This window comes from Thermobia domestica, chromosome 10 (assembly GCF_964235325.1).
Source record: "Thermobia domestica chromosome 10, izTheDome1.hap1.1, whole genome shotgun sequence".
Taxonomy (NCBI): domain Eukaryota; kingdom Metazoa; phylum Arthropoda; class Insecta; order Zygentoma; family Lepismatidae; genus Thermobia; species Thermobia domestica.
Genome location: NC_137463.1, coordinates 73,495,563 through 73,523,105, shown reverse-complemented (window position 1 = coordinate 73,523,105; position 27,543 = coordinate 73,495,563). Strand labels below are relative to the sequence as shown.

The following is a 27,543-nucleotide window of genomic DNA, read 5'->3' as shown; positions in this document are numbered from 1 at the left end:
TTCTCTTTCATTCACTATTACTTTTCGCCGATGTTGTTTTGATATGAGTTCTGTAGGCCGTAATCACCTTAGACACTGTACCTCACAACAAACCTAATACACTGATCGCCTTAGAATTGTACCAGTAAACCGTTCATCGACGATTTGCCCTCTTTGAAACAGAGAGGTCACCCATTTTGCTTCACTTTCTTCTACTCGCTTCAGCACACGCTTTTGTTCTACACTGCCTGAGGTATTACAGTGATCACTTAATACCCCCCCCCCCCACACACACACAGAGCATATGAACCCTTCGAAATTAGATAATCCTTTGTTAGACGATTCTTTTCTTGCTTTCGTTGGCAAATATGTAAGAATTTATTAACTAATCGCCTGATAAAAATCACACGTAAATTGAAGATTTTAGAGTATCGGATTTCTAAAGGTTCCCATGAATTTCTAGAAGCAAATGATTGAGTCATCTGCTCACATGCAATAAAGAACTCAACTGTACAATACCTTGAATAATATCTCAAATTATAACATTACTATTTTGGGGGGACCGTTTTTTTTTTTTTTTATTATTATTATTCTTATTTTTTAAAGAAGGTTCATTGTTGCCATTATATTTGTACTTTACCTTTATCTTTCTTTCTTTCTATTCCTCTCCATTAAGGTAAATTCGTAATATTGAGTACTGTGTTTTAAATGTCAACTTTCAGTATCACAATTAGAACTGTTTATGAGAAATATTTAGTACGTTTTGTAGTTCTCCTTGTACTAGAATAACTATAATTGAATATATTTTCTGACCAGTAGGAGTCCTTGAGGGAAGTCGCAGGGCAAAATTAGACTTCTAACGTTTTAAACTAAAGGAAAAAAAAAAACTTAGATGATTAGGTAAGTTTTCTTCCCTTAGTTTGAAGCAATAAAAGTTTGATATATATTTTTTAAGTTTTGCTTATGTGACTTCTCTTAAGACCCACCTCTGTTTCTGCCTTTCTTTTTTATAATTAATGAATAATAAACATATATTAAAACTTGTTTGTTAAGTACATATAGTACAAGATATCAAATAAAAAGTGAACAATTTTATTTGTACAACAAGGGCTTATAATTTTGAGTCACCATTGTTTTAAAAGGAGACGTGCAATCTAGCATGCTGTGAGTGTAGAAATAATTTCCAAATGCTAATTAAATTGGGCAATCAGTTGTGCCTTACGGTTGGTTGTGTGCCATATCTTTAGAAATATATCTCTCATGTAGGCATGGTTTCCAACCATTATTTCTTTTCTTTAATCTTTCCATGAGTTCTGTATGCCGTCATCCCTTTGGTCACCGTTGCCCTCGATTCACCTAATACATTGACAATATTGGATAGACTTGCTCTAACTAACTGCGCACCTGTTTGAAAGTCGGAAAGGTCTCCAATTTTATACCACCATTATCTAACCTGTTACATAAACAGATCCATACTATATTGCCCGGACCACTATCAAATAATATAGTTCTATTACCTGGCAGTCGCAGTACACGAATTTTCAGTGTTATTAACTTACAAAAGATCGCATGTTACAGTGTATTGGTATTTGAATTATATTGATAACTATATAACATACATTCTATTGTAATTTTTCTTTGACTTCTGCAGGCATATGTACAATATATGAAGTTTGCTAGGAGAGCTGAAGGCATTAAATCTGCTCGTACTATTTTCAAACGTGCTAGAGAAGATACAAGGTCAAGATTTCATGTATTTGTCGCTGCAGCTTTGATGGAGTACTACTGTAGCAAGGATAAAAATATTGCATTTAGGATTTTTGAACTGGGTTTAAAGAAGTTTGGAGATAATCCTGATTATATTTTGTGCTATATAGACTATTTATCTCATCTCAATGGTATGTTCGAATGAAATTCACAATGTAGTGTGTGGACTTAGTTTTTTCTTACTGTAAGTGCTTTTATATAGGAAAATGTTTGGTGTCGGTGTCGGATGGAATATAAGGTTGCACAGTTCGAAGAGATGCCAGTGAGGGATTTTCTGCTGAAGTAAAGAAGATAGATGTGCAATAAAGTAGTATTTTCAGTGATGCGATTTTTAGTTTTCGACATTTTTCTTTCAAATTTCAAATATATGTACTCTAAAACTATATAAATAATATTTTCCCCTTTTCTTATTCTTGCTAATGTAAGTCTAAAATGTATTTAAATCGTATGAACTTGAAGTTGCGAATGATCTCTCTGTTTCTAAAGCACATACATTTTTCATAAAGAGTATTTCAGATTTCCATAGTAATTTATAGGGTTTCTCAAAAGCCTCTTAAAAATCGTGCTAGAGACTTGTAGGTCAGAGATAGACGTAATATGACATTGTAGGAACATGTTATGGCAAGAGGAAACATTAATGGTGTAGACGTCTTTAGTGGCGAAATCTTGATAGCCGCCATCTTGGATTCAGATCCATTTTTTTTTTTTTTTTTTTTAAATAATGGGAAGGGGTACGTGACAGAATTTTGGACTAGAATTTTACGAGAAACAATGGTGAAATCAGTTTTTCACATAACCTTTATTCGGTGAAAAGTTATTGATTACCAACAACAGGATGATTTCTGTTCGTTTATCATTTGATAACATCATTTTCGAAGTCAATTACGCTTGCAACAAAAGAGATGGATATCAGTTATCGTTAATTATGAACCAGAAGTCATTATCAATCATATATTATTATATCAAATCAAGAACTTTCACCGAATAAGGGTATGTAAAAATTGATGTAACTGTTGTATTCCTCCTAAAATTCTATCCCAAAATGGTGTGTCACAATCCTTTATTCCCATTTAAAAACAAATTACCGCCGATAAGATTATTGACACCAGCAGCATTCCTCTTTGTCAAAAGAACATATTCCTACGATGTTGTGTTATGGCTTTATCGGACGTACAATCTCTAGCATGTTGTAAAGGGATTTTTGGGATACCCTGTATTTCGTTTTATAGCAATGTATGTAAGAACTCTTAGTGTAGAATCACTTGTTTACTTGAATATAAGCACCCCTTGAATGTGAGGGACCCTTAGTTTGTATCTATTTTGAGAATCATCTTGTCGTACGAATACAATACCCCCCCCCCCCCCCGATAAATTCATTACAGAAAATTCACGAAACTACCAAACTAACTGTTCATCATTGGCTGCAAAACAAGTGACTTGTTAGAAATATATTTTCAGATAGAGCTATGTCATCTATTTTTGGTCCGATAGTTATTCTTGAAAATTCTTTGTTTCATCTTACATTACAGCGTTACGAAATGAAAATTAAAAACCGACATTAGAACTTTACATTGCCAGTATTCTCAAATCATTGCTATTATTTGCGTTCTCCTTTCTTATTTTGACCAGAAGAGTGAAGCAATGACGGTACTTTGCGATTTAATATTGCCTTTATGTTAAACTTACTCATTTCCCCTTCGTCCTGTCTTTTGTCAACTCTATTGTTTCACGTGTTTCAGAAATGTAGTCATACATTTCGGTAAAAGTGGGGCGCTTATACTCGAGTAAATGCAGTATGTTGTCAGTTCAACAAGCATTTTTGAACCAATAAGTGTATTCATTATGTTTATGTATTTGAATATAGTCTAGTATAAGTTAATCCAGTATGTCAGTGACATTAAGTACTATTATACGACTTACAGTTCTTCTATATAATTTGCGTAGCGATATGCTCTAGAATTATCCATTCGAATCGTGAAATTTATTTGCAGAAAGTTGTGATTGCTTATTTTAAAGTAGTAAGGTAACACCAATTTTCTAGAATCAGTTTAGATTTTCGTTAATAGTTTAATAACGTTGAATGTTAGGTTTTATTATTTTCTACTTGATTTTTATTTAGGCTTGTTGAGTTCTAATAATGTAAAATACTATACATGGTGTGCTTTTACAGTCAGTGATCAATAACGACTTGTGAGCAGTACGACGCACAATATTGTAACCACAAGCTCACTGTTTCGTTCCCTAGGGGGAGTATCATTATGCGAATGAAATATTGTGTGCGATAAACCGCTTAGAAATTGTTGCACCTCATTAATGTAGAAACATATTAGATACTTCTTGTTTATTCTGACAAATAGCTTTCTCGCACCTACAAATAGCTTTCTCGCTCCTTTGAGATTCACTTAGTTCTGTGTATGTGTGTGTGTCTGTATATACTAGTATATATAATCGTGATGTTTGTAATAGAGTTGTAATTCTCAATTATTTGTATGCATATATCATTGCAGTTTTTATCATTTTAGATATTATGCATTATTAATGCATATTTGTTCAAATTTGTTGTAAATTACAAAACTTCATTATATACTTTGCAATTAATAATTTCTTATAAACACTGAAAACATTCTCATTAATATGAAGAATCAAGTTTGTACCAATGTTCTTTATTAAGTATTATGATGATCCTAGAACAACACGTATTGCTATTGTGATTGCAATTGTTTGTACAGTCTAAATTAAAATGGACACTCCCTTTATAAATCTTAAAATGAACGGAAGAGCATAAAAACCTAGCTACTTAGCTGCGTAGGATATTATGTAAATTTTACAGACTTTCCGGGAACAGAGGGATCCAAACAACAGAGGCAAGGAAAAGAGAACGGAGAACCTTATTATACTTATGAGTAAGAAAACCATGACGGAATCTTAAAACGACAATTTGTCATTGAGCGTCATAAGTCAACTTTGCCTTTAAGGAACTTAGGCACTGCTTCAAAATCCTGCTATCTGCTTGACACCGCAAATAGTATTTAAAATAACCTCAAACCAACTATGGATCACTTTACCAACATTTCAGCTGTCTCTATATCCGTTCTTCTTCACTTTAATTGGTAACAGTTTAAAAGTACTAACTCCTTCGTCCTATAGACCTTTGATTAGCTGAGAGTATAAATACAGAAATGAGTCATCATTATTAAAAGTTATCATACAACTGTTTGTGCTACCGCATCATCATCCCTCTCGCAGCTGACTATTTTGACCAATTTTATGACAGTTTAAGAGAAGTTGATTGTCCCGATCAAATCTTTGATGTGGATCAAACAGCAAAGACAGTCGAACCGATGAGGCAACTGATATTCCTTGTAGATTGTTTTAACATTCGATGTTTAAACACATAAGTCATGTTTCGATTTATTCTTACTAATAGAAAATCTCTTTAGCGGCTAAAGCTTTAGTGGAAATAATGAACACGGGTTTTAAGTTTTATAGCCGCTTTCAGTCGATTGTCCTGTTCTCTTGTACAACTAGGCAAAGAGTGAAAAAAAGTTCTTTGTTTGCTTACTTATGTCAAAACAGTTCTTTAATAAAACCCGTTCAAATAAATTACCCTCATTTGAGTCACTTTTACCCTCATTTGAGTCATATTTACTTTAAGTTGGTGGACACAAGACTAATGTTCGTAATTCATTCAATAAATTGATATACAATTCTTCCCGCTATGTAATAAGTTAGTTTTATTTATTTATTTATTTTTATGAACATTTTATTTGTATAAAAACTGGTTATAATTTTTTTTTTTTTTGGTAAATTATAACCACCAGGTAAAGAGCTAGACGAGATTTTCCAGCTTTAAAACACCTTCCATTATGTTATATATTTTTTTCTGCTAGGAGAAGAAAAAGTTTGACTAACAGTTACACAGAAATTTTATAACACATAAATTATGACAAATTATACACCTCTCTATATTGTTGAAAACAATGTTTTACAATAAAATCTAATTGCTATCAAATTTCTTACGTTAAATAAATTGTTAAACTACCTAGGTACCATCCTATGTGATGACAATTTGGCTTCCGTCTAGCACGTCCCATCAAGACGTAGCAACAAAGAAGTAGTAAGATTCCTGTGCGATTCAGAAGAGCCAGATTTAACTGCAAGGAAATGACTTGAATAAATACTTGAATATGCTGGTGTCATACCGAAAGTAAAGGTTCGGGAGAAAACAAAAATTACTTTCCAATGCAAACAAATAGAGTAATAACTCACTACAAACATTTTAGTACAGTTTCCTTTAGAGAAAAATAATGTTCTGTTTGGCTTACAAAAATATATGTGGAAGTAGCTGTCTCCATTTCAAAGTTATTGAAAGTGGTTATCCATTTTTGGTATAGTTTATACTATACAGTGTGGCCCATAAGTCACTTGATATTAGCAGTTATTTAGTTCTCAGTTGACTAAAGTAGTAGTAGCTGATTGACGTAAACAACACGTTTAATGTGGTTCATGATAATATGTTTGTAAGAAGCGATTTTATAAAGAATTTAAACCACCTGTTACATTTATAATTAAGTAAGTTTACAATGAATAGAAAGTTATCAAAGGATAAATATGTGTTCAAATTTCAAGAGTTGTGGTTGCTTAACCACAATTATCAAGATGTGATTGAATTACTTGTGAAGCTTTTTCTAACACTGTACCTCCATCTTGGCAAACAATCCATAAAATTTTTCTCCCTGACAAAAGTACGGATCTAGAGCATTTAATAGAACGTGTTTCTTCTGAATTTATAAATTAACGTCCAACAACATTAGAGATATAATATATTCTTATGTACTTAAAAGATGTAGTTTGTGCAGTGAAAAATGGTGGTGAACATTTTGAACACTTGATTTAGAAACATAAGCTAATGTGTTATGATACAACTTTTAATAATTTCATTGTTTTGTAGGTGATAAATAATTAATTTCAAATTATTTTTTGTAAAATGACTTACGGTTTATCTTTTATTTGTCACACTATAAATTGTAGTATCTTCATTAAATATATTAAGTGAGTTTTAAAAAGTTAAATTTTGACCCTTTAATTATCTTCTATTCAAGCTGCCCTTCTTTTAAAGAAAGTGGAAAAAAATATGCTTGTAATGATATCCATACGAAGCTTTCACGTTAACTACTCTGAACTAATGTATTACAGTAAAAAGTGTTTGACAGTAGAAGAAACAGTAAAAGAAATAAATTTTATTTGTTCTTAACCACTATCGTTGTTCCTTCACCTAACGGTTATGACTAATTCTTCGTTAATAAGGTCTTTCTGTTTCTCACAGTAATTATAAATGTTATTTAATAAAAATAATTTTGCTTTCAGAGGATAACAATACACGAGTTTTATTTGAGAGAGTGTTGACTTCCGGAAACTTGGAACCAGAAAAATCAGTGTGAGTATTTTATATGTATTTACCTTAAATAATTTTCTATTTCTGCCTCCATTTTCTACGTAATGCTCCAGTTTCGAGACATAGATCGTGGCAAAATAGGGCTCCTCGATACCAATACATTATTATTTTTGTTGATGCTGTATGAATTGATGCTTTACCATAAAGTCATCAACATCAAAAACTTAGAGCAGAAATGCATATTTTACCAGAATTAGTTCATTTTCTATATGATAATTGCAAAAGCAGAAAAATTCATGTAAAAATTCTAGAAAATTCAATGTATACAAAATATTGCGGAACAAAGTGGTGTCAACTATGTAATAGATCCGGCTCGATCTTTCTGACTTAGGGAAGTTTTCTTCCTCACATAATCAAAAAATCAACACTTTACTCTCTTTCGACTATGCTTTGTAAGCCAAATATAATTTTAATGTAATAACGAGTAAAATTAATAGAACATGAACGTGGTTTTTGTCCCTACAAAGTTGCCACGACTTTATATTTCAGAGTTAAGCGTTCTACAACTGAACTATCTTTTCTCAGTGGACGAATTCAAATTTTGTGCTTTGTACGTTGGTTTCGGCTTCCCATATCACGAAACCAACAGAATAACATTTACTCAAGTAGTCATTAGGCATTATGGTTCCAGTATAGAAAGTAAAGTAACCAAAAGTGATGTTGTATTTACGCTTTCAGCACAGAAAATTTAGCATATCAACAAATGTAGTAGATTTCTGAAGTTATATATATATATATATATATATATATATATATATATATATATATATATATATATATATATATATATATAGACCAAGAGATGAACAGAAAGACAATTTCAAAGAAGTTAGATTTATCGTAAAAGTTGGACCATTATTAGATGTTGAGTTCGGTAGCAATCGTTTCATTTGAAGCGGCATGTTTCTTATGGTTTGCAGTTGTTTATTAATTGTAATTGTGACATTTTGATATGTGCAATTAATTTTAGTCGTGGTTTTGAGTTATATATTGTTTTAAATTCTCTCTCTCTACAAGGGCTGCTGAAAGTTTCTGCAAACTATTACTAACAGTGGTGCTGTGTTCCACTATTATAAAATTCGGAAGAATAGACCTTCCTATCTATAAATTATATTCGATTCTTTGCTTAAGCCGATTCGTTTATTTTTCATAGCAGTTCGAAGTTTTGTGTGAGAAATTGAAATTTCTCATAAAGTCTATCGAGCAATTATTTTATATGATTTCAAACGTAATTTAACACAGAAACAATACATCCAGCGACTTCATTTGTCTTTTGGGGATGAAGCACCATTCAATATGACTGTGTACAATTGGTTTTACGAATTCCAGCATGGTTGCACATTACTCAGTGATGAATTTCGCGAAGGTTGTCCATCCACGTTTGTTGTTGCAAGTAATTGTTGTGTGTAAAATGAATGATCAACATGTGACATATCGTGAGATTCAGGTATCCTTGCATATTGACATGAAAGTAATATCTACAATTTTGCATGGTCAGTTGAACGTATGGAAACTTTGAAGTTGTTGGATCCTACGCAACTTAATCGAAGCTCAGAAACAGGTTCTAGTCAATTGGTGTAAAGAAAGCCTGGAAAAAAATTCAGCCGAGGTAAGTAAAATTTGGTGTACTACATCATTATAGGGGACGAAACGTGGATCTATTCATGCGAATCCGAAAATAAACACCAATCCACTGTTCAAGTGTTTCAAAGTGAGCCGAAACCAACAAAAGTTGTCCGTTTGAGGAGTGCTGCCACGCAAATAATTACTTGTTTCTTCGGTTACACTGGCTATATGGCAATCATAGTTTTAGCAGATCGAAGGATTGTAAAATGCTGAGTGGCATACAATTTGTTTGCCACAGGTCGTCAATAAATTGTGTAAAACAAAACCCAAATCGTCGTGTCCTTCTTCTTCACTATTACGTCAGTTCTGACTCATCACACACTGTTGATTTTTTTCCAGTAAAAATATCAAACTAATGACTCGTTGTCCATAATTACCTGATATAACATCTAGTGACTTCTTTCTGTTCCCACACATAAAAAGTAAAGTACATGGTGACCAATTTATGTCTCCTGAAGCAGTTGTTGACGCATTCGGAACAGCGGTTTCTGAGACACTTCTTCAGTGTGTTGTGAAAAATAAACGAATAGGATAAAACAAATATTGAAAGATAATTTAAACAGAAAAATCTATTCTTGCAAATTTTATATCTGAATACTAACGCCACTGTAAGCAGTAATTAAAAAAAAAAAAAAAAAAAAAATTCCAGCAGCCCTCGTGACAAAGATGTTGAAGAATCAGGAAATTAAAATTATTATACCTATGGAATATTATAACACAAATTGTTATTGATTGTTCTTTAAATATTTATTCTGTACAGAAAAAAAAAAAAAAAAAACGTGGCTAATCATTTCAAACGCTTAGAGTATAATCATTGAGATTTGTCTCTTTAAGTATTCTGCTCGTAGAAAGGTGCTGTCCCAGATAGATATTTCTATGTCAGTTGAGTACGTAGAGTACGCAGTTCCTGTCCCCTGTTGAAAGATAAGACTACTTATAGAAAATTAGAATTATTACTTGATTCGCATGTCAAAGCTGTTCTTTCCTACTGTTGTTACGTATACTCTTATGCTTTAAAAGGAAGATTTTCTTTGCTGAAGTACTATACATGTAAAATAGATATAGTATTAATAAGCTATTATAATTTCAGCGAAATATGGAATCGGTTTCTTGAGTTCGAGTCGAACATAGGAGATCTTTCAAGTATAGTAAAAGTGGAGAAAAGACGAAGTGCAGTTCTTGAAAAGGTAAGATTTATTATTATTATTATTAGTAGTAATAGTAGTAGTTCCTTAATTTATCTTTCCTAATGTTTCCACTATACACTTAGTTTGATTTACACTTTAGGATTTCGGTGGTGAAGCAAGTAAAGGGTTTGTAGTTGTTCAAGGAAGTGTGTTTTGAAGTTTGTTACGACAATTTCATGTCTTCTGTATAAGATAATTGATATTTATAAAACATGCAATGGAAAATACGAAATGCAGTGTAAAGCTTCTCGGTAGATATGTGGTGCGGTTCTGTAATTATAAACTGTAGACCCTTATCTCATGTAGTCTCAATGCTATAATAATAATAATAATGATGATAATAATAATAATAATAATAATAATAATAATAATAATAATAATAATAATAATAATAATAATAATAATAATAATAATAATACCACCCTCCGAATAAACCATTCAACGAAGCATATTTAATCTCGATTGAATTTTGAGAACATTTGCTTATATTCATACTCTGGGTCTATCGTTTGTTTGTTTGTTGAAGTTTTTGCGTCCTTTTTCAGCACCGAGGCTACATGAGTTACACTTACGTTTGAAGGTAGAATCACAACCCGTAATGTGTTCAATGCTCTCCCAGCGAGAATCGAACTCGGAACCATGTGTGCCAAAGGCGCGCGTTAGTTTTTAGATATACGGCTAATTTATTCTTTAATCCATATTTGTAGAATAAGTTCATATTTATAAACAGTCCATATTTGTTAAAAACATAAATAAATAAAAGGCAAAGAGCCATTCACCATTAATTGAGTGGCTGATATTAATACGACCAGTGAGGTTTGCGTAACAAACTTTTCGGTGCAACTACGGCTTCTCTATGTGTTCTCTATCCACAATGACGGACAAGCAATTTCAAAAATTGACATCATATTTAGTCTGAATTCACCTTTAATATATTTTGAGAACCCAAGCGGGCTTGTTTTCCTGAGACTACAAATAAAATAAAATTTAAAAAAAAGAAAAAAAAAAACCAGACATTTGAATTACCTTTTTCCAATATTTATATATATTCTAAGGGTGCTCATCTTTTATGTTCCAGAGTGCTCAAGAGGTATTTTACAAATCAACAGGAATATTGAGCAATATTCTTAAGCCAAACTGGTGTACGATAAGCTGCTTATATATGGCTCTCGAGAGCTAATAGGGTCAGAATCTATCTTATCGTCTTTTGCTTCTGACGTTCGTATATAACGTTGTATATGTGTAATATATCCTATATTTTTGTATAATTGTGAAAATCTTTTACGCAGTGGCTGCTCTTGAGGGAAGTCAGATGGGTAAAAGTTTAATGTTATAGCTACAAGCTGATGGGAAAATAATTGTATACTGGCCTAGCTGTAATATTCCGTCTATAAATTTTTTTTGCCTATATTTCAAATGGATTATCGGTCAATCTTCCTCAGGGCGAAGGACGTAAATTATTTTCCTATATAGATCTTCACATAGTTGTTACAGCTAATAGTGGTACATAGTAAAGAATGTTTATATTATTATGCGTTCTTATGTAAAGTTTCTATGAACAGTTTTTAATATTTTAACAATCAAATATGTTTAATATTTGAATTAACTTAGTTATCTTTTATTTTTTTTTCTAAGTCAGTCGATGCGATCTTTGTGTACTAATCTTTATTATGTTCATTAACCGGTGAGCCCTTTGCCTTGAGGAAGGTTGACTAGTAGTTCAATAGAAGAGTAGTGCAAGAAGATTGCATTGAGAGTGACTCCTGAAAAATATAAAAATAGTTGGATTTATTCAAATATTAAACAGTTTAAAGCTCTTAACTGGTAAGATAAAAAAAAAAAATGTTTGTGAATACCTTATGAGGACGCATAATAATATAAACATGACCACTATGTACCACGTTGGTTGCAACAATTATTTGAAGACATCCATAGGAAAAATATTTAAGTGCTTTGCCTTGAGGAAAATTAACCGATAGTTCAATTGAAATATAGACTAAAAAAAACACTGATGGAAGGAACATTACAGGTGAGTCAGTATACTATTATTATCGCAATGTGTTTCATACACCAAATAAGTAATCTGATGGGAGAAGCTTACCTAATACGTTAATCCTTGTATATAACTTTCTGAAGTTGTATAGAGCTTTCTTCTCTTAGCTTGTAGATTTTTTTTACCTACGTGACTCTCCTCAAGAGCCTCGACTGATCTTAAATAATAGTTTGGAACTAGAGAAGAATCTCTAATTTGTCCTGATACAAAATGTAAGTACGTGATATGCTGTCTGGACATCAACAGGTCTGAAAAAGGTATTATCAACAGGTTGAAAACTTTTTTTTTTTTTTTTTAATAGATTTCAGTAAATAATTTTCATCGGTTAAACATGGTACTACTGTTATCTTATCTTTTCTTTCCTGCATGCAAGTAATGAACTTCAGGTGTTGATACGTTAATGTTGACATTATCTTTCATAGGAAAAATGCAATTTTAAAGTTTATAAACAATCAAATAAGCACCGTTTAAGTGAAATAGCTAAATTCTTTGTGTATGATTTTAAGAAACTAAATTTTGCACAATAATCAAGATGTATTACTATTACTAATAATAAAAGTTCAATATATTCGTATTAATTTAATATAATATATTTTAATTTTATTTATTTATTTAATAGATCAAAGAGTTTGAAGGAAAAGAGACCGCTCAGTTAGTTGACAGATATAAGTTCCTAGATCTCTATCCTTGTACACCAGCAGAGCTCAAGTAAGTATATTTGCAATACTAACTAAATACATGTTAGCATACTAACAGTTTTATACAATCAAAGATCAGTTTTTTAATGTTATTGATTTAAAGTTAAGTAGTGAGTGGTCATTCTAAATTGCACTAATGTTTCGGATAAGGTTAAAGTGCGTTTTTATGCAAACAGATCAGTAACTTTAGGGAGAACATACAATACTTTTTCATGTAACTTCACTGATGATATCAATGTAGTTAGGGTGGGCAACGGCTAGCATGACATCTTTTTTTTAGGTCAAGCAGTAATACATGAAGTAATAATGTGCATGTATATTTTAATCTGCTTTGCAACATTATTTGCATTACAGATATGATATTATTCTTTTAATGCTTCACCGCCAACTTTCAATCAGTAGTATAACGGTGGGACAGGGACCACTCCTTGTGCCGAGCCTAGTAACTTCAAACTGTTTGGAGCTAGGCACAAAATAGATCCAAGCTGTCATTAAACTAATTCAAATATAATAGATCTTATGTTTATCCGGGCTATTTTTTTTTAAAAAAAAAACAGTTTCGACTAATTTCAGAAAAGACGTTCAAAACTATACTGCATGCGATAGATATCTGGATCAAAATAGCTTTGTAAAGAGAGTCACAAAGCTGCACGTGTAAAATTAGCTGGCTTCGAGGAAAGCATTACACTTGACTCAGAAACGAGTAATTTCATTAGATATATTCTTTCATTTGGACCCCGATAATGCGTGGCAAGAATGCGTTGCATTAGCCTTGCAACAGCAATGAAAATTTACTGACTCATTCGCGAAGAAAGTCATTTAAAGCGTGAGATTACCAAACGTTATAATCTTATTTCTGTTTTGTGAGGCCTTTTACCCACGTACTATATGTCAACAAATCAGACTACACTTTATTTAGTTTCATATGCCGAAGAAGGAAGAAGACATCATCTACATTACCACCAGTGCCAAAAGAGACCCAAAGATTCGCCTCAAAAGGAGCAGTGAGCATCTCGGAGTCAGTCTGCTCTGGGATTGACTGCACCAACCTCTCCCACCCTGGTTGGGTGCACTGGGCCGTGAAGTACTCGTTACCTAAAATAGTACCCTCGGCTGCACTGGGCCGTGGAATATTCCTATATAAAACTCTTACACCGGTCGGTTATACTGGGCTGCGGAGTATTCCTTAACTAACTCTGGTCGACTGCACTGTGCCGTGGAGTATTCGAATTCAAAAAGCCCTGCTCTGGCTAACTGCACTGAGTCCTGGAGCATTCTGAACCACATACATAGAGAAGGAAAATGATTAGAGACTCAGCTGTGTCTCCGGACGCCCTTTTGTATAATTTTTTGAACTTTTGAATTTTTGAACTTAAGAATTTTTGTAATAGTGTATTTTTTTTTTTGTAATAAAAGATGTAGGATAAAAACACAAAGGATTTCGTATTCACTGCTCTACCACCCCGATATCTCAGAACATTGCAGTATTAAGAGTTGATTGTGTGTTCATGGATTATTATTACAGCAAGAAAAGGAGCAAAGAATAAGTTTAAAAAATATTATCTTAAAAGGGAAAATCGTGTAAAGCTTATTTTTTAGGATTGTTTTACCCACCTCCAGAAGATCTTGTTTTATGTTGTTCTTTCACCTTCTTGGTGTACCAAAAGTTCTGTTTCTCACCAGATTCCTAAATAGGACCCTACACTTGCTCATATTTTCTATACAAGTACCTTCCTGCCCATCTTAGACGCCTGATTAAAAGAATACTAAAATATATTTGTTGCATGGGTGTTGCCAGTGATATGTGAATAAATGTCGGTGATCTTTGATAAATATTGGCGTGGGAGACCCGGGTTCGATTTCCGGCGGGAGCTCATGTTCTGATTCCACGTTAATCAGTAGGTCCACGTCTCATATAGCCTCGCTGCTGAACGGGACGTTAAACTCAAAATCAACTCAACTCAACTCTTTGATAAATATCGTATTTTCAATTTAAGGTTCTGCAAAATACATTTATCACATTCCTGTCTTTCAATATAATAAATATTCATGTACAGGTTAAATTGTGAGTGGCATGAAGAACATTCAAGAACATTGTTCACCTTTACAGGTCTAAGGTTCTTGGACCTACCAGTGCGGAGTAACCGGAAATTTATTGTATATATCCGCAATCTCATAGAATCCCGAATCCCTAACAGACATGATTCATGTATTTCTCAAAGCATGATATGGCAAGATATGGATAATCATGTTATTAGATACACTCTGCCAAGAGTTGCTAACTTTTTGTCGTATGAACTTATAGTTCATTCCAAAACACGATACTCTCAGCACCAGAAACACCGAACACCTAACCTTTTTGCCCTTCTTTCCAGCCCAATACCAGGACAAAACGTAAACTTGTTCGATGGCCAAAATAATTGGAAGGAAATTTCTTATTAGTGAAATAATTAATAGAATGGTTAAGAGACTGATTTCAACTATCTGTGTCAACTATGAATGACACGTCTGTCAACAACGTTGTGACTCTGCACACCGAAGTTGTGCGTGTTGCAATAAACAAACAGTTAATAATTATCTTTTATTGTATGTACTCATGTTGAAATACAAATAAAGGTTGAAATTTCTGAGATAGCATGATTTTTAAGGGGTCTAGTATAAATATTGTACAGATGAAAATATTGAAATGATGCAATTGGTTAGTGGTAGAAAGAATTAAAAATATATAATAATTTTTGAATTTGTATATATCATATATATAATATGTTATTTTCAGATCCATAGGTTATAATGAGGTAGCTAAGTCAGTAAAGTCGTTTCATCCATTGTCGACAGTTTTGGAGTTGGATGAAGAATCTCAGAATCTACCAAGACCGGATTTTGCACAGATGGTACCATATAAACCGAAAGTTAGGGCCATACCAGGAGAGCATCCTGTACCAGGTTCGTATTATGTGTTAACATTATCGATATTAATATCTGTAGAGTAGCACACAGTTCAAATCTCTACACCAAAATTGAGAGTCTAATACTCTGAAAACTGGAAAAGTTTAAAAATATTATTATTCTGGACATATTAGAAAAAAATACAGTTCTAACTACCTGTGCGTAAAACTCGAATGTGAATCTGATGCCATTAATAAACTTCTTTCCTTGTTTTTACCCAACACTATTATTTTGCTCTTTAACATTCAGAATAAGTGAGGGAGGATCTGGCTTGGAAGTACAGTGACAGGTGGGAACTTATATATCAGGTTGGTGTGAATGAAATATTCCCTTTGACGTCTGGTGGGAAACTCAGTTCAGAAACAGGCGTGGGAGACCCGGGTTCGATTCCCGGCGGGAGCTCATGTGGTTCGGATTTCACGTTAATCAGTAGGTCCACGTCTCATATAGCCTCGCTGCTGAACGGGACGTAAAACTCAAAATCAACTCAACTCAGTTCAGTAACACAACAGGTATGGAGTAAGACCACACGTCTAACGTTATGAACTCAATAAATGTCCAGCCAACTACCGGGATTCAGCACCCGGATTACCTAGATAGTCAGACAGGAGGCAGTGCATTGTTGAACAGAGTCGTATGAAAGTACACCATGGCGAACACACAATTTTAAGAGGTGTTCATTTATGAATTCAAACTGGGATATTCTACACAGCAAGTCGCCAAACATGTTAATCATGTTCTTGACTTTAGGCCAAGAATGGCAAATTAACTTGCAATTTATCGTTGGTTTGCCATATTTCGTCCCTGTTACACAACATTGGTAAATCAGGGTGTCTATCGGTCACGAAAGTCAGGGAAGTCATGAAATCAGAAAACGGCCATGAAAGTCAAGAAAAAGTCACGAAATTTAGCTTTTGGGTCACGAACTTTTTTATCTGTACAAATATAAGTACAGACTGGAAAATTTTGTTCTATAAAACGTAAAAAGTTACCACCAACAATGTCTATGGTCGGCTTTAGACGCTACCAAATCGCAAGCAAAGCATTTTACTATCGCATGCATGAAAACTCAGTTTAATTCGCACCCAAATTCGCACTTGAGAATGTTACAAAATTTTATGGTTTGGTAAAGGAAAGGTCACGAAAAAGTCACGAAATTTCATTTTGGAATTTAAGTAGACACCCTGTAAATGAGCTTCATGGGCACCAAACAATATCGTGTTCGGATGAACTCTTCAGGAACACCATGAAAACTGACCTTGAAAGTGTTCATGCCTTTGCAGACGAGCTAGGCATTCACTATCCACTGTCGTTTGGCGGCTCCTTGCATATGGTAAGGTGAAAAGTCAGATATATATATAGATGCCACATGAGTTAAAACTAACCAACAAGAATTGACGTTTGGAGGTATTCAGGTCTCTGAGTGTGAGGAAGAACCAGAAAGTTTCCTGTATCTAATTGTCACTTCAGATAAATAATGGATATCTTATGACAATTGTAAATAGTAAGGGCAGTGAGTTTCGGTTCAGGACGGTGTCCTATACCACCTCTCTACCCAGAGAAGTTGTTGCTGTTACAGTGGTTTATGGTGCGAGTGATCTATCATATTTTTCTCAGATGAGGTGAAACAGTCAGTGCAGATCGTTATAGTGCTGAACTCTATGAAATAGACCGCAAACTTGTTCGTAAGCATCCAGCAGTGGTCAACATTCATGATGCCTCATATTGGACGACACTGTTCACCCACGTGTCGCGCAAAGGACGGTGCAGGCTCTTCATGAGCTGCAGTATGAAACCTTTTTTCACCCACCGTACTCCCCGATATCTCTCCCACTAACTGCCTTTTCCAGCATATCATCTTAGAAGAAAAGACCTTTCCTGATCGCACTTGCGGTTTTTTTTTTTTTAAATCACAGATTCTAGACTTCTTTCGCCACGGTATGCAATCGTTGGCTGAGCGATGGCAAAAATTTGGTTTTAGACGGCGACTTATTTGACTATAATCAAGTATTATAGTTTCCCCTTTTTTGGACTTTGAAAATTACGCGCCCAGACAGAATGTCATTCGCACTGATCTAAAAGTTCAGTGAAGCAAACGAAAAGTTCAGTGAAGGCCCGTAGTCAGGATATTCATAAGGGGAAGGGAATATGAGGAACATGAGTGGTGACTCCGGACTTAATGTGAGATAATAGTAATAAGAATTTATCTTGTTAATTATTGACAGCGCTGAATCGGGTACAATTTTGGGCAACGTGTTCAGATGTCTTCTATTTTGGTATGGTCTTATTTTCAAGCCAAGAAAGTAATGCGTGTCTCGGATCGTAACGAAAGGGAAAAATATGTGCTCTCTCTGGGTACAGACTCGGTCTGTGTATTATAGAAAATTAATGAGTGTAAAGCAGTGCGCGTTATTAAAATTCTTTTCCGATAATAGATTTTCGTATCAAATTTACTCTCTCAAGGATTGTTTTATAGTGGTAATTAACTGTTGAGTAGTGAAAGCAAAAGTAGTAGACTTCAGCTCATTTCATACTGTAACCAATTAATTTCGAGGTCTCTATTTGGGTGAACATTTATTTGTAACCACTCCGTGTAATCTGGTCGCTGTTCGTGATCCTACCAATAAGAACTTACCTGGACAGGACGATGAAGGACCTCTCCAAGAAGAGATTACAAACTGTTTCCAAATCGCTCGTCGGTCTCAATAATGAGATGAGCATTAGACGCCAAGAGGTTCGGGTGTCTCGTCTTGCAAACCTCACGGACGATCAGACGGTCATCCAGACCATAACGCACACAAATATCACTCATACAAACAACGAAAACACGCTGGATTAAATGACACTATACTTATTTATTAAAACACTGTCATATATATATATATATATATATATATATATATATATATATATATATAAAATAGCGAAGAGGAATAAACACAACACTGAACACTGAATATGTATAATAATTTTCGTCACTGAAATCACACTTTGCCCTTTTAAGGCAATATAGCCCTTTATATATATATATATGAGATTATAATTCAGATTAACGACAAATGCTTCTCTCACACCATTGACGCACTTGGGGGATTAGCACTGGGGAAAAGTTGTCTGGATCGTCCCACGATGAATCCAGTTGCTGCGCTGAGCAATCCTGCAGCGTAGAGATGAGTCTTCAGCAAATTAAACAAGAAATCCTCCAAAGTAGAATGCTGATGTTGGAGGGCGCGTATATAACTTTTAGCGCACTAGGTTTGTGAACCTGGGACTTCACGAGTTGGGGCTTGCCGTAAGAAAACGTCCTTCACCGGCTAATTAGCTTGTGCCCCTTAACAAAAAGTTATATTTGAAGCTCGACGCGAGATGCGTGGTTACGGCTTCCAGACCTGGAGTCAAACTCCCTGAGCACCCAAGCTCAAGGAACGGGTTGCAATGGTCAACTAAAAAGTTGGCAGTTCATTTCAAAAATCACTCAGTTGACTCACCTGTATGCACATACAAACAGAATACGGAAAATAATTTACGTTAATTTTAGTCAACTGCCTATAATGCACTAGACACGGCGATAACTCTGGCATGAGAAAGTACAGATAAGGGACTACGAAACAACGCAGTTGGTGCCACTTTGGTCACTGGAACATCTGGTCAGCCCGTATTTCTCTAATCTATTGCAATGTTTCATAAGCGATTAAAGAAAACACTTAATTTAGTTCCCAATAACTATAGAATATATACTGTGCATAATAATAAGTCAGAGAGAAACACTGAAATGGTTTGTCACTAACTGAAATGTTCTGATCAAAAGCAACGTCTTAAATATATATATGAGAAAACGATGAAAGACTTCTTTGTCCAATTGTGTGGGAAAGAAGCAATTCCCACCAAAGAAAGAACTTATATGCGTTGCAGAATAAAGTATAAATCGAAAATAATGATCACTGTCTTTACGAAATATACAGAGTGTCCACAAAACGTACTTCTATAACCTGGTAGCGGTTATAATACCTGCCTGCAGTCCTAGGTTCGATCACAGCTCGTGTCAAGTGAACTTTGTGGTGGACAAACACCGTGTGCGTGGGTTTTCTCGGGATTCTCCCGTTTTCTCCCACTCTTCATTCATCATTCCATTCATTTCTCATCATCACCGTTTCCTTTAGCCTAATCGGCATAACCATGGGACGTAAAGTGTAAAGATTTCATTTCATTTTTCTCATTTCTTATTGTTTCAGTTAATGATATGATTAGTTGCCAACACGGGGTTTGTATTAAGGAAGAATTGTATTAATATTGGCTATCCTTTAAAAGTTCAATATTCTGCTTTGTATTTTATGATGTAAAAAAGTGGCGTTTTCTTCAATGTCTTAAGTTACTTTTTTAATATTCATTCTTGAAGTTTGGCAGTTGAAAACGTCGTTCACAAATAGTCTACCCATGAGGCGGAGAATGCACACTGTGACCTTTAATTATCACTAGAATGTTTCTGCCAGCTATCGTATCAACAAGTTGGTACGACCTCGCTGAATAGCTTTGTTATGAGACACTTTTCAAACGAAATTTAACCAAGTCATATAAACCACATGATATTGAGAACTACTTGTAATGTCGGAAATTGAATCCCGAATTGCTAGATAGATGCTATACTATCGTGATGCTAGCAACACACTTTTCTACTTTATTACTTTTCCTGAAATTCAAGTAACACTAAAGCTTTCTGGCGTTATTTTTTTAAAAAAACAACTGTCTATCTTGCTGATATTTTAAGAGAAGGCTTATGTATTTTAATCCAGTAAAATGTAAAAATATTAATGGTTTCGTGTGTACATATTACCAATAGATATGGGATACTTTAAAGAAAAACAGAAAACTAATCGTCGAACTAGTGAAGCATCGAGTGTTCCTGTTTGCCGGGCTAATCTGTTTTGAGCTTCTAACGACTTGACTAATTTTTTGCGTTTGCTACTTATTCCTCGACCATCAACATACCGTCAAAGCTTCTGAAAGTCATTAGAGGACTTGTGCATGTAATCAACTGTTACGTATTTGATTCTTGGTTGCCTAATATAGCCTTAAATTTATTTTATTCTTTCTGCTTGTTTGCTAAGGAAGTGAAAATTTTACAGCGTTTTCTAAGGTTGAAAATGATAAATGAAAATTCTACATGTATTCAGATATTGTTGATCTACATGTAAAATGAATATAGACGCCTGAATTCCATGTGTTAGTCTATAGATATGTTCTATACTGCTGTCAGATGGACACATAAGAAAGTACAGAAGGCGACCGCAATTTCAAGTGCAAGTTCTGATCGAAGTCTCAATATCACAAGATAAGAATTGTGCTTTTAATTGAACCTTATTTTTTCATAGAAAAATCACAAATCAAATAAATCAGATGCCTTGATTCGTAAAGAGAAAAAAATGAATAATTTTTGAACATTTTACGGGTTGGGAATATTTTATTAAATTTATTAAGAAAGAATTTTAAATTTAGCACTTCCGATGTATAAAATAATTTGATTGGTTGGAGCTATGAGATGAAGTCTACTGTTTAAAGTGGGATCCGAGTTATTCAAGTTTTTATCCAAGTAGAATACTCCCACGGGAAATCGAGGCCGGAACCACGAACACAGAAAGCTTTCGTGTTAGCCACATACCTACGAAGAGGCCAATAAAATGTATTTGGATGTGGCATTCTTTCTTCAAGGGATGTAACTTGAGTAGAACATGAGAAGAGGTATGGAAGAAAGAAACACTTCTAGAATCAAAATAAGAAAGATTGTTGCTGACATTTGAGTAGTGATAGCGGGGAATGTATTCCAAGACATTTCACATCACTACTCAATTTTCATGCGATCATCATTCATTCTATCACGTCTGTAGGTTTACTTTATGGGATACGCCTAAATTTTTCTTTAGCCTAACGTCTTCCTTAGGAAGCCTTCTAGTAGTGGATGTTATCTCTAGAAAATTTTCCAGTAGTCTGTACATTGAAAGCGATCAGTTTCAATTTTCTATTGGAGTAAGTTTAGTGTACTTTTCTAAAGGAAATGTGTCGCATTGTTTAACATAGGATACAGTATTGTGTTGCTCCATGATGGTAGGTTACAGTATTGTGTTGCCTCATGGATGGTAAAACAATTACGAGTAAATGTGATTGTGTAGATGATGATTGTAAGAATATAAAGTCTATCACAAAATTATTATAATTTCTTCTTACATTTAACTGTCTATTTTCCAATAAATAGGAGGTGCATTTCCTCTTCCTCCTGCGGCGGCGCATCTTTGTACGCTACTTCCCCCACCATCGTGTTTCCATGGTCCGTTTGTTGCAGTGGACACAATGATGGATCTCTTCTCAAAAATACAGTTACCTGAAACAGGTAAGTTGCATAATACTGTATTTCATATGTAAACAAAATAATTTTACTGATTAATTTAATAACATAGTTCATACAAGTCATGTCCAACTCGTCCATTTATGGCGTAGGATTGAGCTTTTACGATCAGAGCTATAAAAGGGAGAATAGATTGAGCACAGAAAGGGGAAGAAACGAGATAGATGGAATCGATAAAATAAGTATTGGCAGTGTTCGATTAGTTTTGAATCCATGAGTAGTGTGTTTGCAAAACCATTGGCTACGGCTTATTTGCCTGTCATTACTGTCATCTATCAACTCTAGTGGTAAGTTAAGTATCTGCTCCTTGCTCTTTCTGTGTGGTTTACTGAGAAGCCGACCAGCAGACTATGACGCCACATAGCATCCAGTTGGAAATTATTGATCAATACCAACAGACTAATTTTAAAATGTCGTTTACGGACTTTCTTTTGAGAAAATAGGTTACAAGACAATTAATTGAATTAGTTGAACATTAATTTACATCAAGTTTTGAATTAAAGTCGTTAAAATATACAGGTCAATAAAAACCTAAGAACTATCATGGTTGTCGGTAGTGGTGCCGTCAGTACCGTGTATAATAGAAGCGAGCGAATTATATTTTTTTTTTAATCTGGGGATTTTGTCACCTTACTTCTGAGTGATTGTGACTCCAGGCGACATGAGTAATTCATAAGCTTCAAATGAAACGTGCAGTGTTGCATGATAATCGATTTTTTCCCAAAATATATCCTGAGATATTAAAATTTGGGAGTATATTCCTCTCTGTAGTTACTGATTTAAGTCCCATTGGGAGGCTTTTAAGAAAGCATACTCCGTGTTTCGTGAAAGTCTAGTAGTTGGTAGGATTTTTAAATAACGATATGGATCCCTCTTTACCCTGACTGATTTCAATCTCAAGCAATAGGCTTCATTGGAAATCATCAAAGAAATCATATTCATAACATCGGGTAATTGTAGGAAAGTTATCGTTAAATAAAACTTTTGAAGGTGGCATGAATATTAATAATTCATAATTATTAAAGACATTGCATTCTATGTTTAATGAAAATCGGAAAATTTTTATGAAATTTATTGTGGAACCTATTTTTTAAGATACCAGTAACTTCATCCACTTATTACTATACCTTATGTTGAAAACCTCTCACACATTATGTATATGCGCAAATTTCCAATGTGGAATTGGTTTTAACCTTTGAATTATTGACGAAAATAACAATACGCTTATTTCCTAAGCCTATAAGAAGGTGCATGGCGAGTTTCATTAACCCTTTTCCGACTGAGTTATCATTTTCTTACTATAATTTGATATAATATTAATTATAGTAAATAATAGTAATATAAATTATAGTAAGTTCAAGGTATAAATTTTGCTTCTATTGTTGCTCAATAATGCTGAGGGGGGAAAGGGGACTCAGGAGTCCCGTCAGGCGGAAAGGCTTCGACATATGTATATTGTTTGGAAAGATTACTGAGGTAAAAAATATTGTCACTTCGATATTTATTTCGTAAATAAAAATATTCTTATAGGCTATGCAAGTATTAAAGAATCGTTTTGATTTTCTTACTATTTGCATCCATATTGATGACGTCATACAAAAGTGGAAACTTAAAAAAATAACAATGGAATATGAGTAGACTAGATATAAAATCATTGCAGTTTCAAGAAAGTGTGTTTACAATCGTACATTCTGAGAGTGTTATATTTGATTATAACATGTTCATTGGTTCATGATGTTTATATAGCTATTACGCCAAAGGTCGAAACAAAATCTTTACACTAAGATTGCAATTCTAAAGCGTGTAAGGACTCAAAGCGGAATTATTTTCAGAGAAACAATATTTCTTTTCATTTGAGCAAAGAAAACTGTTACACATTGTGCACATTGAGTGTGGCCGTGACTAAGTGATTGCGAAGGTCTCGCTGTTGGTTCTTTGTCACCCACGTCTGTCTGTGTAGTTTCCACTAATGGTTTGTTGGCATCCATGTCATCACGTTCATTATGTTCATTTTTAGATTCACTACTAGAATCTTCTGCAGAAAACCACTTCGACATTATCCTCAGAAAAATATGCGATGGCTTTTGTAACATCTTTCCACAGCATACCTATATTTCTTGCTGAGCTCCTCCGTGGCTAAGCGGTTAGCGTACGCGCCTTTGGCGTGGGAGGCCCGGGTTCGATTCCCGGCGGGAGCTCATGTGGTTCGGATTCCACGTTAATCAGTAGGTCCACGTCTCATATAGCCTTGCTGCTGAAAGGGACGCTAAACTAAAATCAACTCAACTATATTTCTTGCTATATCTAGATGCACTAGCCACCTGACAGGACTTAGAAGTACATAAAAGTAAATCCATAGCCAAAGTTAATCAGAAATCCCACATAAGATTTCCTTTGATAATATTATTGTTTTCTATTTCTAAAACAGCGTACGAAATTACTAAAGCCTTGTCTTTCCTGTAGGGCAATAAAAATAGCACCAACACACGACGGTGTGTTCACCACGATTATTACAAATACAACTTCAAAAACTTCTAAACATTTCATTATTCTAAGTTGCTCCACTTGCAACGTCTCAAGGAGCACTCGTTACCTGTTGTTCCTTCTACGTATTATCTCCGCTCAAAACCAACAAGTCTCGTCAGTGCACTTCATTCAACGCACACGGGAAAAAACATGTATGAATAAAGAAAAAGGGACTTAAAAAGTCCTGACAGTCGGAAAAGGGTAAAGGGTTAAAATGAAATAAAATGTACTAAAGTTTTCGTCTAGCAGTCAGACTCAGAAATCTATGTTGAATCGATTGATAGACGTTTGCTTCAACAAGACTAACTAACTATATATATATATATATATATATATTTTTTTTTTTACTCCTATAGTAATATAGAGCAGTTGATATAGTAATATACAAGCCATCTAAGTATACTAGCGTTGCCCCGTGCTTGTTTCCTTTATTCTGAGGTTTCCAGGAAGGTCCTTGCTGTTCTGCGTATATCCAGTATTAGATCTGTATCTTTTTTTTTATGATTTTTGTTAAATCCCAATTGTATTATTATTATTTGCAATGATATGCTGGCAATGGCTTGCTATAGAGTTGCTTTATTGCTTATTCCGTCTTCTTTTGTCGTAGGAGAAATTGCCTAAACATTGATTTGAGTGAAAGGTGAGACTCGAAATTGATATTCATTCCTTTTAATTATTATATTGAAAAGTATTTAATATTTTGCATACAAGTAACACAGTTTATCGATGAAGTATAATTTGTATCAGAAATCTTAGGACTCTAGTTGACATTTGCTGAGAAAATATTTTACACACGATTCCTAGAAGAGAGAACGCGTGACATAAAATTACTTATTTGAGCTGTTAGAAACAAAATGGATTAGTATTAAATGTTATTGTTGGTGTTACTTGATTGCTCTTCCGATAATTTAATTATTAGATCAATTTAAACTAAGTTATCAGACTGTCAAACGATAGGAGTTAAATTACTCACAGTGCAGTTAATAGATAATAACTTAGTTGTAAAATATTGTTGAGCAGATATCGGTACATAATCTTTATGACTTCCTTTGTGGTCTGGTATCAAGCTGTTTTGATGCTGTGTTTAGCGAAAGATTTGTGAAGTGATATATAACAAATGTACTTAACAGTAATGCAAGGTTGCTATACGCAGAGTTACATCTCATCTTTTATCGTTACTTATTATTCAGTTTGAAGATAGATGCGTAGAGAAGATGCGTCATCAAAATAATTATATTTACTACACAATATATTAAGGACTATATAAAGTAAAAGACCATACTTTTCTTGTTTCACTTCTTTATAATGCATACTATATTTTCTATAATTTGTTGTCTTTGCAGTGCCAGTTCCCACAGGAGATAATGGCTGTGATACCAAGCTTTTTGACTTGGCCAAATCTGTCCATTGGATAGTGGAGGATGGACAGGAAGGGTTATCAGTAACCGCACTGAAAAGAAAACGAAAGCAACTCGGACTTCTTGGTGATAGAGGGGATGAAAGCGAGGATGAGGACATGATTGGGGCGCCACCTGTCAACGATATCTACAGAGCACGACAACAAAAGAGGGTCAAATGAGTATAGACTGACTTAAAGTATAAAACTTGGCTTTTTTTTTTCATTCATTGTTCTTATCATTGCCATAGTGTCTTTTGTAGTTTCAGTGCAATCACTTGAAAATGCATTTTAGTGTTTTTACTTTTCTTAGTGAATAAATCACTAAAATCTCACAAACTGATGTACAAAACACATCCAGATGTTTAGCGTCTTCATTAATTTAAAGCATGGTTCTAGTTGTCAGACCATGAGCATTGACCAAGCTACTATTGTAGTTAAATATGTACTCATAAATACTGCGTTCAAAGAAATTTATATGATGCAAACAATATAATGATGTTTTCATATTGATTGACTTATTTGGATGAATTCGTATGTTACGTGATGTGTAATATACAATTTCCAACGTCCAAAAAGAAAAAATAAAATTAAATTAAATTTAAAAAAATAAATAAATAAAAATAATGTTACAGTAGTGCCATGGATTTTGGCATGACCAAGTTTTAAATATCTTGTTGTATTTTAGTGAGATTATGATTTCAAAATATGTGACGAAATACTATATGTAAAATGTTCTTTTTGAAATAATTGTAATTTTTTAAAGATTGTTGTTTCATTTTATGCCAAAACTAACCATGGTAACTCATGTGAGTCCTAAGGACAGTGTATGCAATACTTTTCTCCTGTCGATGATGATAATCTGTTAGGTTGATGAGATTCGAATGTTCGACAGACGTATGCCACTTTTAAATGCTACATAAATGAAATTAATGTACGGTGGTAGTTCGAGTTCATGTATTTCTTAGCCACCGATTGAATTCTGCGGCGAAAAAAGGCGGGAATCTGTAATGCGAAGTTGTTAATTGCATGGCAGACCTCTTTTTCATCATTTATTTACAAGTAGTATGTGTGTCACTATTTGGTGTAACTTTGTGTGGGTCGCTGTTAGGAGTACGTGTATCATCGTTTAAGAGAAGACAAACAATAATAGATATAATCTGCTACTTGATCTCTCTCTCTCTCTCTCTCTCTCTCTCTCTCTCTCTATATATATATATATATATATATATATATATATATATATATATATATATATATATATATATATATATATATATATATATATATATATATATATATATATATATATATATATATAGGGTTAGTCAAAATAAGTGTTACAAGCCAATATCTCGCGAACTATACATCAAATAAGAAAAAATTTAAGCATCAATGTACAATCCAGAGGGTCCTAAAAATGGGTCAGACACGAGGTTCCTCCCGCCCCCATTTTTGGAGGAGAGGGGTGTACGTACGTGAAATTTTTGAATGGAAATATAGGTTGAATGAT

General features: G+C 34.0%; 1 protein-coding gene across 2 annotated transcripts in view; it reads left to right on the top strand.

The window, feature by feature from the left end:
• The window catches only part of su(f) (cleavage stimulation factor subunit su(f)), a 175,910-nt gene extending 149,115 nt beyond the window's left edge, over positions 1-26,795 (top strand). For both annotated transcript variants that reach the window (XM_081728104.1, XM_081728105.1), the window contains 7 exons: positions 1,631-1,877; positions 7,114-7,183; positions 9,918-10,014; positions 12,687-12,775; positions 15,542-15,708; positions 21,959-22,093; positions 25,978-26,795. In XM_081728104.1, coding sequence (XP_081584230.1) covers positions 1,631-1,877; positions 7,114-7,183; positions 9,918-10,014; positions 12,687-12,775; positions 15,542-15,708; positions 21,959-22,093; positions 25,978-26,213 — 1,041 coding nt within the window. In that variant the 3' untranslated portion in view covers positions 26,214-26,795. The remainder of the gene's footprint in view (positions 1-1,630; positions 1,878-7,113; positions 7,184-9,917; positions 10,015-12,686; positions 12,776-15,541; positions 15,709-21,958; positions 22,094-25,977) is intronic.
• The last annotated feature ends 748 nt before the right edge of the window (positions 26,796-27,543 follow it).